The sequence below is a fragment of the Sciurus carolinensis genome, chromosome 17 (assembly GCF_902686445.1).
Source record: "Sciurus carolinensis chromosome 17, mSciCar1.2, whole genome shotgun sequence".
Classification (NCBI taxonomy): Eukaryota; Metazoa; Chordata; class Mammalia; order Rodentia; family Sciuridae; genus Sciurus; species Sciurus carolinensis.
Window position 1 is genome coordinate 22,159,773 of NC_062229.1, and position 12,887 is coordinate 22,172,659.

Consider the following 12,887-nt stretch of genomic DNA (forward strand, 5'->3'; position numbering starts at 1 on the left):
AATTTACTTTTGAGGCAGGGTCTTGCTAAATTGCTTAGGCTGGTTCAGCCTCCTGAGTCACTGGGATTACAAGTATGCACTACTGTGCCCAGATAGAACAAAAATATTCTAGGAAAAACAGCATCTGCACTGAACACGTAAACTTTTTGGTTGTCAATATTCCCTAAACAATACAGTACAACTATGTACACAGCATTTATATCGTATTAGGTATTCTAAATCATCTAGGTACGATATAAACTCTACAGAAGGATGTGCATAGGTTCTGTGTAAAGACCAGGCCATTTTATATAAAAGACTACAGTACCCTAGGATTTTAGTATTCACTGGTCCCAAAACCAATCCTCCAGGAGTGGAGTCTCTCTTTCTCTCTCTCTGCTTCCTGATGATGCAAGTTGCTTCCCTCTGCCACGCTCTTCCGCCATGATGTTCTGCCTCACCCTGAGTCCCAAGGAATGGAGTCGAACTTCTATGGACTAAAACCTCTGAAACCGTGAGCCCTCAAATAAACCTTTCCTCCTCTATAATTGTGCTGGTCAGATCATTTATTCACAGCAACGAAAAAGTTGACTAAAGTAGTAGATGCTCATGTACATTTTCTAGCTGTAACTGCTAACAGGGTCTAGAAGAAATGATATCCCAGTAGCAATGAGCACACCAAGCACCTAGATCTTTGCTTCTTCGAGCAAAGAAGCCAAGCTCCTTGGACAAAGGACTGATTCCAGGGTGGTTTCACTGCATGGAACACTTTGTGGTACCCATAATAAAGAAGTGCTCACAAAATCATGGGGATGTATCAAAAGAACACAGGAGTGAATTTAAAGGGGCAGCAAAAGAAATAACACTTGATTAATGCTAATTCATATAGTAAAGTACCTGCAAGTGCACAGTGATATTAATACTTGAATAAATATATAATCAGAGAAGACTGGACAGTATTGATTACAGAATTCTGATTAGTAATGAAGTTAATAAATAGAAAACCACTATGAGGTAAACACTACCATAGTTATTATTGCCAGTAAGAACCACTGATGGATGCAAAAATTAGTGGATAGAAAAAAACTGACAAGCCAGGTGTGGTGATGCATGCCTGTCATCCCAGCGCTTGGGAGGCTGAGGCAGGAGGATTGTGAGTTCAAGCCCAACCTCAGCAACTCAGCAAGTTCCTATCTCTAGTAAAATATAAAAAAGGCTGGATAACTAATGAGAACAAATTTTTAATTTTTTTTAAAAATAAAGAAAAATAACTACAAATCAAATAAATAAATAAATAAATAGGGCTAGGGATGTGGCTCTGTGGTTAACAGCCCCTGGGTTCAATCCCTGGTACCAAAAGGAAACAAAACAAAACAAAACAAAAAAACACCCTCCAAAACAACAAAAGTAAGACCCACAAGGCATTTGCATGGTCTCTTTTTTTCCCCTCATTTTCCTTCCCTTTCATTTTCCCCTCCCCCTTCTTTTTTTTGGGGGTGGGGTGGGGATGTTCTCTTAGGAAAACGATTGCAATGGGGAATATAGAAACTTTAGAGAAGAGAAACTGGCAGACACTGTCTTAAGCAAATAAGCAAGTTCAACATCACCAATAATGAAACACATCAACACCGTGTGCCTCCAAAATACACAATCTGCCTAATCACAAGGAAATGTCGGACAAACACGTAGATGGACATTCTGCAAAACTAGTATTCCTCAGAAGAAAGACAAGGAAGGACTGAGAACTCCCACACATTAGGGGAGACTAAGAACACAAGACTCGATTCAACGCAGAAGCCTGGATGGAACTCTGGCCAGTCGCCAAAAGCGGAGCAGAGATTTATTTATTTTTTAAATCTTAAATGTTGACAGATCTTTATTTTTTATTCATTTACTTATGTGTGGTGCTGAGAACCAAACCCAGTGCCTCACACAAGCTAGGCAAGTGCTCTGCTACTGAGCCACAACCCCAGCCCCAGGAAGAGGGATTTATGAACCCGAAGAGTCTGATTTCCAGCCTGGGAAGCAGAACACCTGGGTCTGATTCGGTTTCAGGTCACTGAAGCATTTAAGACCTTAGAGGCACTGTCTGCAACTCTTGGGCCTCAGTCTTACCATCTACATAATGGAACGTCTTTCGGTTTTCCTTTTTCCGGACTGCTTTGGAGCTCGGGCTTTGAACAACTGAGCATGCGCAAAAGGGACTGTTTGATTGGCTATTCACTGTGACGCACCAGCGACCACAAAATACGTATCAGTCTCACCACTTCCGGCCGCGCCTCCACGCGCGCAAGTCGGTCCCAGAATACGACGCCGCCACGCGCGCTCGCACGCACGGTGCGTGGTGACGTTGAGGCGGCGAAAGCACCATCCCGGAAGCGCGAGCAAGGCTGCCAGATGTGCAGGTGCCGCCGCCACCGACGCCGGGGCTGAGTTTGGGGTGGGGCTGGGGACCCCGGGGCCGCGGGGGAGCCGGGCCGGGTCGGGCGCGGCACCCGGGCTGCCGTGGGGTGGGGCGCGCCGCTGGCCACATCTGGGCACTCCTGCTGCGCACAGGCCTCAGTTTCCCCAGCTGCGCAGTGGATGCGCGGTTAGTGCCACGGGCCGGAGCTGGATTCGGATCCCGGGCGTGGGAGTTGGGGCCCGCGTCCAAATCGTGCGGTGTCATACGAAGCCGCGCGTTGCCCTGCTGGTGCCTCGGTTTCCCCTCTTTGTTGGGGGCGGGGCTTGAGTGCATAGTGGAGCCCCGCCCCACTTGGGGTATTTTTGTGAGCTTGGGAAGCCGAGTTAAATCGAAATGACCTGGGTTGGAACCGTGGTGTCTCTCTGCCTTGCGTGTGACCTTGGACCACTGAGCCTTAGCTTCCCTCGGAGATGATAGTATCCGCCTCGTAGTGGTGATTTAGAATTCATTGAAATGTTTAATCAAATGAAGAACTAAATCCAAGTGATCGTTCATATTGTCGGAAACACCTGGGAGACTTGTTAAAAAAGATGATTCCCGGTCCCTATCTCGGGACTCTGCATTCCCGTTGGAGAAACAGCCTGCTCAGAGCTCTGTTTTTTTTTGTTTTTTTTTTTGTTTTGTTTTTTTTTTTAATTAAAGAAATGGGTTCTCCTTGTGTTTCCCAAGCTGGCCTCGAATTCCTGGGCTCAAGCAATCCTCCTGTCTCAGCCTCTGGAGCAGAAGCGACTACTGGTGTGTGTACTGGCGACATGCTGGAGCTTTTTTTTTTTTTTATCACTTTTGGTTTTAGGCCTAAGATAGGGCTCAGGTCTTGAGTCGTATTTTCGGAGACTCAGGTGAAATAACACAGCCTCCCTATGTGCGTGTTTCTCCCATAATGTATTTGGAGTAGAGCCGAGTCCTTGCTGGATCCGTTCTGCTTCGTAGTAGCAGTTAGTCCAGGAAGGCTTCCTGGAAGAAGCAGCTGGGTGTGAGGAGGTTGCCATAAACCCCTTTCTCCCATCTGGGAGCCAGAGAGACAGGAAAAAGCTGAACTGGGGACTAAACCCAGGGCCACACAACCCCTGAGCTACATACCCAGCCCTTTTTATTTTTTATTTTGAGAAAGGATCTTGCTCAGTTGCTCAGGCTGGCCTGGAATTTGCTATCCTCCTGCCTCAGCCTCCCAGGTATGTGGGATCACAAGCATGTGCCACCGCGCCCATGCTTTTTGAAGCACCACCACCTGTTTTGAAGCAGAACCATATCTTTGGACGTGGAAATCCTGTGCCTGACAGGTGCTAGTTGTGGTCCTGTCCCCAAACGAGTGCTCTTTAAGCCCAAGTTTGCTCTTTATACGTGATCATGCTTCTGGAAGTGTGGCAGCTGTGGTGACCTTGCCTGACACATAGTAAAAGCCCAAAAACAGTTGGGGGAGGGAGCTTGCATCTGGTGTGGCAGCTTATTTATTTATTTATTTTTATGTTGATAGACCTTTGTTTTATTCATTTATTTATGTGTGGTGCTGAGAATTGAACCCAGTGCCTCACACATACGAGGCAAGCGCTCTACCACTGAGCCACAACCCCAGCCAGAGCATATTTTTTAAAATTAATTTATTTATTTAGTGGTACTGGGAATGGAACCCAGGGCCTTGGTCATGCTAGGCAGGCACCCTACCCTGAGCTATATCCCCAGCCCTCTAGAAGGTAAGCAGGGGCTGCACATTGCTAGCCAGATTCAAGGAACAGATAAATGTTCTTGGATTGCATGATGTTTTTTGGGGGGGAAAAAAGTATTTGTCGCTAACATTTGGAAGTGAGGAAATTTCACAGAGGAAAAAAGACCCTATTAACATTTTTTCCCATAAAAATATCCAAAGTCAGGCCAAAATCAGCTGCTTTAAGAGGCAGCCTTCTGGGCTGGGGCTGTAGCTCAGTGGTAGAGCACTTGCCTAGCATGTGTGAGGCACTGGGTTCCATCCTCAGCACCACAAAGAAATAAAATAATTTTTTTTTTTTTTTTTTTTTAAAGAGGCAGCCTTCTTGTAGCAGGTGGATACTGAATTCCTGTTCAGATTCACACCCTTGTGGAACCTGCAGACTGGGCATTTGAGTTAGGACTCAGGTTCACTGGTTGTGTGACCATGGCCCAGTTCCTCAGTCTCTCTGAGCCTCAGTTTTCTCATGTATATGTAAGGATCATAACGCTTCCCAGCACTTGAGCTTGGTGTCTTAGTCAGGCTATACTAAATGCTCAGTAAATTGAAAGGTAGCCAGACGTGGTAGCTCAGCCTGTGATCCCAGAGGCCCAGGAGGCAGAGACCTGAGGATTGCAGGTTTGAGATCAACCTGGCAATTTAGTGAGATCCTGTCTCAAAATAAAAAGGGATGGTTTGTAGTGGTAGAGGATTTCCCTAGCATGTGTAAGGCCCTGTATTCCATCTCTAGCACCACACATTCGTCATAAATGGGAGGAAAGGTAAAGCTACTCAGACACTTTGCTGATCCTGTGCATGAATCTTTTTTTTTGAGGTTGTGGGGATAGGGTCTGAAGCCTTCTGTGTGCTAGGCCAGCACTCTACCATTGAGTCATACCCGTAGCCCCTCTGTGTGACTCAGCCAATCAGAAGTTAGACTGGGGCTGTGGCTCAGAGGTAGAGCACTTGCCTAGCACATGTGAGGCACTGGGTTCAATTCTCAGCACCACACATAAATAAATAAAATAAAGGCACTGTGTCCATCGACAACTAAAAAAAAAAAAGGAGTAGACCTTTCTGTTGTTGTTTTCTTTTTTCTTTTTTTTTTTTTTGGGTGCTGGGGTGTAGTTTTCTTTCTTTCTTTCTTTATTATGGGAATGAGGATTGAACCCAGGGGCACTCTACCACTGAGCTACATTCATAGAACATTTAAAAAAAAAAAAAAAAAGTGTTTTTAGAAAGGGTTTCACCAAATTCCCAAAGCTGGCCTCCAACTTGGGATCCTCCTGCCCCAGCCTCCCTAGTAGCTGATATTACAGGCGTGCACCACCACACCTGGCTCTGTTGGTCTGTGAATGTGTGGTCCAAAGAGCCAAGCTATTTCAAAGTTCTAGATTTTTCCTAAATCCCTCAGAAAGGTCAGTTCTGTGCCCCATTCCTACATGGTCTGGAAAGCCCACACCTTCTGGGGTGGGGATGGTCATCTGCGCTCCAGGCAAGCTGGGAACTGCAACGCCATCTGGGTTTCTGTGGCCCACAACCTGGCTGTGAGTGCCTGAAATTCTTGGCTTTAATTTGCTCGTAAAAGTCTAGCATCAGAGCTGAGTTTCAAAAATTTTGTTTGCCTGTCCAAAACAAAGTTCTGACAATCCCTTGCCAGGTTCTGGGCCTGGTTGAGACAGACAACCCTCTCTTGGAGCTGATGTTGGTATTGCGGCGGGGGTGGGGGGGCACAGGCAAACGGGTCAGCGTGGAACTAAGATAATTTCACGAAGGGTGAACTACTGAAGCAGTGAAATGTAAGAGTGACCCAAGGCAGGTGTGGGGACACACATGTGATCCCAGTGATATGGGAGGCTGAGGCTGGAGGATCGCAAATTTGAGGCCAACTTGGGCAACTTAGTAAGTTTCAAAATCAAAAGCATTTGGGATGTAGCTCAGTGGTAGAGCTCTTGCCTAGCATGTGCGAGGCCCTGGGGTCCATCTTCAGTACTGCAAGAAAGAACAGAGTGACCTAAGTTGGGTTGTCATCAGAGACCGCTGAAGAGACACTTGGAGGTGGTGATTTGGGGAGGCAGACATGGATATTCTGCTAGTGGGGACAGGAAGGAGGAGGAAGAAGGCTGAACAAATGAACAGCAGGTGCCCTGAAGGTGGGGGAGTGGTAGGGTTCTAATGTGCTTGTGTGCCACTTACAAATATGACCCCTTTTGGTTCCCAACAACCCCAAATTCTGGGATGACCACCCTGAGGCTCCAGTGACATGACTGAGTCACAGACTCATATCCCCACTGGGGGGCAGTGGTTGAGTCAGTACCCTACCCATGAGTTCCGCCCCTGGTGCCGGCCCAGGCCATAGATTGTGTTTTCCTACCTATTGCAGGCCGTGGAGGAGGAGGAAGAGATGGACCCCCCAGACTCGGCCTCAAGGGTCTTCTGCAGCAGAATCCTGAGCATGGTGAACACGGATGATGTCAATGCCATCATCCTGGCCCAGAAGAACATGTGAGTGGTGGCTGCGGGGCCCAGGCGTGGGAAGGAATTCACTTGCTGGCCAGTCCCTACCCCAGGCCACACTGGTGATAAAATGAAGGAAGTGAGCAAATCTGCCTGCTGGCTCCTAAGTGAATTCTTCTGTGGCCTGGAGGCGAGACCTTGGCACAGGAAGCAGGACTGCAGAAGGTCTCGCAGCTGTGAATGGCTTGGCAGGGACTGTAGGGACTCCCGTACTGAGGCCTGTGTGGGGGGAGTTGGAGGGACCATAGGAGTTTTGGTTTTGTACTTTTTTTTTCCTTTTGGTAACTGGGGATTGAACCCAGGGGCACTCCACCGCTGAGCCACATCCCCATCCCCCCCCCCTTTTTTTTTTTAAAGGTAGGGTCTCACTAAATTGGTTAGAGCCTTGCTAAGTTGCTGAGGCTGACCTTGAACTTGTGACCCTCCTGCCTAGGCCTGCTATTACAGGCATGCGCCACCGCACCAGCTGTGGCTTCTTTTTGAGCCCTTAACCCAAGGCTTTTCCCACGCTGCATTTATGACCCAGCACAGACCTCATTTCCCTCCGTTGTTCCCTCTGTGCCTGGGGTGCCGGGTGAAGGGTCTCAGCAATACCCATCTCACTTCTAGTTCTTCAGGGCATATTCACACCTGGCCTTTGGGAACTCCCAGACTGAGGGTGGACAGAAGCAGAGACTGGCACTTCTGGCCCCATGGAGTCAGGGCCAGAGGAACAACCTGGGGTTGGTGGAGTCTAAGGGGGAACAGCGAGTCTGCTTAAGGGAGAGAATGAGAAAGCGTTAGCTTTCCATCACTGTGACAAAATACCTGAGATAAACAACGTAAAGGAGGAAAGGTTTATTTTGGCTTAGATGTTTCAGCCCACGGTTCCCTTGCCATGTTGCTTTGGCCTATGGCAGCACAGTGTATCGTGGTGGCAGAGCACAGGAGAGTAGGCCTGTTGCCTTCATGGTGGCCAAGTAGCAAAAAGACAGGAAGGTGCGAGGGTCCCAGTGTCCCCTTGGAGGGCATTCCCCCAGTGACCTCACTTCCTTCATTAGGCCTGCCTTCTAAGCATTCACCACTTCCCAGCAGCTCCAGTCTGGTGGCCAGGCTTTTAGCACATGCCCTTCAGGGGACCTTTAGGATCCATACCATACTGAAGACACACGAGTAGAACTCTGGAGGCTGAATAGGAGTTTCTGGTGGCTTGAACAGTAGTTTTAACTGTGCAGGCCAAGGAACCAGCACATGCAAAGGTCGTGAAGCCAGTAAGGACTTAGCATGGTCAGGCGACGAGGGCCCTGGAGGCGGGCAGAAGAGCTTGTGCCCTTTCTCTGCGTCAGGCTGGACCGCTTTGAGAAGACCAATGAGATGCTGCTGAATTTCAACAACCTGTCCAGCGCCCGCCTGCAGCAGATGAGTGAGCGCTTCCTGCACCACACAAGGACACTGGTGGAGATGAAGCGGGACTTGGACAGCATCTTCCGCAGGATCAGGTGTGTGGCTCCACTTAACACAGGAACCAGGAAGTTCTGGGTTTTTTGTTGTTGTTGTTGTTGTTGTTTGTGTCTGTTTTTTATTGTGTTGCTGTTTGGTCCTGGAGTCTGAACCTAGGGTGCTTTACTACTGAGCTATACACCCAGCCAGCCCTTTTTAATTTTGAGATAGGGCCTCACTGAATTGCTGAGGTTGATGTCAAACTTGGAATCCTCCTGCCTCAGCCTCCTGAGTCACTGGGGTTACGGCATGAGCCACTGCCCAGCCCCAGCCCTTTTTAATCTCATATTGAGATTGTGTCTTGCTAAGCTGCCCCAGCTGGCCCCCAATTTGCCACCCTCTGACCCCAACTTCCCAAGTAGATGGGGTTACCGGCATGTGCCATTGTGCTAGTTCCCTTTAAGAGACTTTGTTGTGTGCTTAAGTGTCCCAAGAAGATCTGAGCTCTGCGACAGAGCCTTGACGTTCTCGAGGCTGGGACCTGGTTCAGTGGTAGAGCCCTTGCCTAGCTTGCATGCGGCCCTGGTTCCATCCCTCACACCGCAGATAAAGAAAAAGAGGCAGATAGAATTGCTTGTTTTTGTAGATCCTTCCCAACCTGGTTTCTGAAAGGACAAGAGAAGATGATGCCCAAGTCCCGGGGCAGATCACCTCTCCAGGGGGCACCTGAGCCACTCATGCCATCAAGACCGCCTTTCACAGCCTCAGCCAGTGCACCTGGGCCCAGAGCCAGCCAGTAACACAGTCGTATTTACATAAGACTCTGTGGCTTCCTATGTCCCAAGGGACAGCTGCACCTGCTGGCAGCACGGGGAGCAGGTGCCAAAGATTGAGGAAAACATGTTTTATTGAGCAAACTCTAGGCCAAAACCATGAGCTGGGCTGGCTAAATCTCACCTTTTTTTTGAGTTGGGGGTCTCACTATGTTACCCAGGCTGACCTTGAACTCCTGGATGATCCGTCTGCTTCAACTTCCTTAGTAGCTGGGGCTACAGGTGTGTAACGGACACCTGACTCCTTATGCTTTATAACAGAACAGTTTCTGGGGCTTCCTACCAGGCTTACTGGCCACATGATTTGGAGTGGGGGGAGCGGGAATCTTGAGAGTTGATAACCAAGGCTGTGTGTCCGTCACACAAGGAGGAGAGAGGGGCTGCCACCTGGGTTGGCACCAGCGACAGGGGTGGTACTTAGAGGACAGCTGGCTGGCTGCAGTGAGCCATAACTGCTCTGGGCAGCAGCTCCCCCAGCCCCGTTCTCTGCAAATCAGCCGCAGCACTGGAGGAGAAAGAAGGAAAGTCCCTAAGCCTCGCTCAGTTCAGCGAGTGCCAGAACCAGCGTTCGGACTGCAGATGCTGCAGTCCTCACCCCCACTTCTCACCTCCCCTGACATGAGCCTCGGCCCACAAAGGAGGGACAAGGCTGGGAAGAGGTATCCTGAGGAGCACTTGCTGAGGACAGGCAGGGACACACTCTCATGGGTTGTCCAAAGGTAGAGGAGGCTAATGGAAGGGGATGCTGCAGGGAGAGGCCCCTCTGTCTCAGGGACCAAGCCCCAGTGTGGACCTCTGCCCAGATGTTCCCAGCCTTGCTGGGCTGAGCATGGGGCAGCGGGAGGGAGGCGTGGTGAGCCAGGGCCAGCCAGGCCCAGCGTCTGATCAGCAGGTTCAGCCCCTGTGCCTTCCCTTCCCTGCAGGACCCTGAAGGGGAAACTGGCCAGGCAGCACCCGGAGGCCTTCAGCCGTAAGTGTCACCCAGGCTAGTGTGCCCCAGCATGCCAGTACCCTCTGTCTGGGGGTGGCTTCCTGAAGGTCACTCAGGGCTGACCTTGAGCCCAGGCCCTGGTGGGTGAAGGGTCCAGAGACCTGGAGAGGGGGCAGAGGCAGGGCCTGGCAGGGTGCATTCAGCAGCCTGCAGAACAGGTGCAGGGACCTGGGTCCCTTCCGTGGGGGAGCTTACACAAGAGAATATGGAAAAGGACAGTGACAATCTTCTTGTCCGGGTGTGTATCCACATAGTCCCATGAGCCAAGCTGTGCCCCAAACCACCTGTGAGGTGGGGACGATGAGTGTCCTGATTACAGACGGGGAAACTGATGCCCAGAGAAGCAGCATGATTGCTTGTTGGAGGAAGTGCCACTGAAGAGGGCAGTGGAGAGAATCAAGTTCACATCTGTCTAACAACACAGCTCAAGTGACTCTGGGCCACCGTTCTGTGTCGCCTGCACCTCAGAGGGCTTCCCCTTCCTGAGCCTTGGTTTACCCCATCTGCTTAATGGGCCAATAACTCTCCGTCCCAAAGCTGCTGACCAGTACAGGCATGAACTCCTAGTTTGCCGTGCAGTGAGGGCAGGTGGAGAGGTGCCTGGCCCAGGTCACATAGTGCGGGTGGGGAAGGACAGAGCCAGGCTCACCCCAGCCCAACCCAGGAGGCTCAGGCTGTGTCCTTACGTCCCTTCATGTTGAATGGATACCCCTCGCTTGCCTGGGCCCTGGTCTCCTCCTCAGTGAAATGGGCTAAGTTATGCCCCATGGGGTGGGGACCTGTCAGGTGTCACACACAGTAAGTCCCCCACCTGAGGGCCTGACAAGGCAACAGACCCAACTCCTGGACCTCCTTCCCCAGACATCCCAGAGGCCTCCCTCCTGGAGGATGAAGATGAGGACCCCATCCCGCTCAGCGTCACAACCACCATTGCCACCTCGGAGCAGAGCACAGGCTCATGTGACACCAGCCCTGACACCGTCTCGCCCTCCCTCAGCCCTGGCTTCGAGGACCTGTCCCACACGCGGCCTGGCTCTCCCACTGTCAACGGCCACAGCCAGACCGACGACGAGGGGAGGCCAGGAGAGTAGTCCTGCTCAGGCACCCAGAGGTCTCGGGCAGTGGTGGCCCTCCCCAGGTGTCTGAGGTGGCAGTGGGTAACCCCGCCTCACCATCTTCACCTTTGCCACCCTGTGCTGTCATCCGGGGCTCCCTCCTGAGGGCTGTGGAATTCCTGGGGTCTCTGATTTCCTGCTCCTTCCCCGCTCAGAACCTAACTTCAGGCCAGGGCACACCCATCCCAGCTGGAGTGGTAGGGCTGGGCACGAGGGACGTTTTCCAGAGCTGGGCCTCAGGTCTGCTCTGAACAATATTTAAAAGGTGACCAGACCCAGATGTCACCCATCCCCTGGCCAGGACCTCCTGGAAGTGGACAAGCATCATCACGTCATCCTTCCAGCCCTGCCCCCACTAATCCTGGTTTCCCTGCCCCTTCCTCAGACTAAGGTATTGAGTACTTTGTCCGGTCGGTATCTCCAGGAGGTTTCTGAGACAGATAGGAAATTTGAGATGGAGGCTGAATGGTCACTCAGCTCTGGGCCTGATGAGGCCTGGGTTTGAACAGAGATGTGGCCCTCAGGCCCAGTAGGCATCTGGCGTTTCCTGGAGCAAGCCAGGCCACCTTGGAAAACAGAGTTTAATGGAATATTTTTGTACCCGATGTTTACAGATGCTGTTGGGAAGTTATCAATAAAAAGACTCCGTTGCTAAAAAGGGAAAAGCACATCTACACTGGCTTCCTTCTATCCTTGGGTGTAGCAGCTGAGAAAGTGGACAAGTGCTGGATGTAGGGCATGGGCCTTCTGTCAGGGCCTGCTGACAAGTTAGAAAGGATGGGACTGACCACCAGGCTTGGCGGTGCACGCCTGCAATCCCGGCAGTTTGGGAGATTGAGGCAGGAGGATTGCAAGTTCCAGGCCAGCCTCAGCAACTTTGTGAGACTTGTCTTTAAAAAAAAAAAAAAAAAAAAAGCTGGGAATGTAGCTCATGCTAGGGCTATCCCCAGTTAAACCCTTAGTACCACAAAAAAAGAAACATGGGGTTATTCTTGTTGGAAGTCTCCCTGTGGTGGCAGTCATAACAACCCAGGTTCGCAACCACCCGGTTCTCACGTTCTGTGGGTACTGCTGGCAACACTTCCCCTTCCTCCTTGAATAACACCTCTAGATTCTCAGTGTCAGAGGGAACTGGGGCAGCCAGACTGGATCCCATTCCCCGGTAGACTTTCCCAGTCGGCTCACATTCGGAGCTCTTAGAATTTACGTTAAAGGAATCTGCCAGGTGTGGTAGAGGCTGAGGCAGGAGGCTAGCTTGAGCCCAGCAGTTGTGAGATTTGCCTGGGCATCAAACAGCAACACCCCGTCCCCCAAATGAGGCATATTCCCAGGCATGAAGACTTCTCTGCCTCTGCGTGATACATAGTAGGCACTAGAAAAGTCCAAGGAGGAACGAAGCACGTTGCCAAACTCACGGGTAACTTCTCAGTCTTCCCTTCTTTTTCCTGGTCCGGTGTTTCAACCATCCGTAAATTTTGGTCCCACGTCCAAAATACCCTGGGATTCACCGGGCACTTTTCGCCAGACCCTACTACCTTTTCCTGGCGAAGGCATTAGTCGCACCTGTGCTTTCCCTGCTCCCGTAGACTCTGCCCTCCATCCGTGCACAGCGGCCAGAGAGAGGTTTCCAGCAACCGGTTCCGGGTGTTCAGTGTCCACGGTGGCTCCCAGGGGTCTCCTGCATCCGGCTCCTGAGCCTACTACCTTCACCGTTTCGACCCCTGCACCCTGAACCCGCAGGCTCTCTGCGGGATGCCTTTGCTTTAGCAGAAAAGTTTCTGCTGGGTTCAACAAGTATTTCCGAGGTCGGATAAGTGCCAGCGAACGTCAGGGACCCGGAGACAGTCGAAACACCTGGAGAGGCGCGGCCTCGTCACGTGACTCGGAG

The 12,887-nt window shown here is 51.0% G+C and overlaps 1 protein-coding gene across 4 annotated transcripts; it reads left to right on the forward strand.

Moving 5' to 3' along the window:
* Nucleotides 1–2,251: 2,251 nt before the first annotated feature.
* Kxd1 (KxDL motif containing 1) lies at nucleotides 2,252–11,922 on the forward strand. Of its 4 annotated transcripts, none has more exons than XM_047530853.1 (5): nucleotides 2,252–2,384; nucleotides 6,508–6,629; nucleotides 7,967–8,119; nucleotides 9,817–9,863; nucleotides 10,746–11,922. In XM_047530853.1, exons 2-5 carry the CDS (start codon nucleotides 6,529–6,531, stop codon nucleotides 10,973–10,975), a joined length of 531 nt encoding a protein of 176 aa, XP_047386809.1. In that variant the 5' UTR covers nucleotides 2,252–2,384; nucleotides 6,508–6,528; the 3' UTR covers nucleotides 10,976–11,922. The 4 variants fall into 4 exon arrangements, with proteins under 4 accessions (XP_047386809.1, XP_047386810.1, XP_047386811.1 ...); XM_047530854.1 differs by having other exon boundaries at nucleotides 2,294–2,419; XM_047530855.1 differs by lacking the exon at nucleotides 2,252–2,384 and adding an exon at nucleotides 3,158–3,178.
* Nucleotides 11,923–12,887: the final 965 nt, after the last annotated feature.

Bases quoted from the DNA above. Each gene is read 5' to 3' on its own strand.
- Kxd1 (XM_047530853.1), top strand. From the start codon at position 6,529: ATGGACCCCCCAGACTCGGCCTCAAGGGTCTTCTGCAGCAGAATCCTG. The intron at 8,120-9,816 runs GTGTGTGGCTCC...CCTTCCCTGCAG, and splicing joins AGCATCTTCCGCAGGATCAG to GACCCTGAAGGGGAAACTGG. The intron at 9,864-10,745 runs GTAAGTGTCACC...CTCCTTCCCCAG, and splicing joins GCACCCGGAGGCCTTCAGCC to ACATCCCAGAGGCCTCCCTC.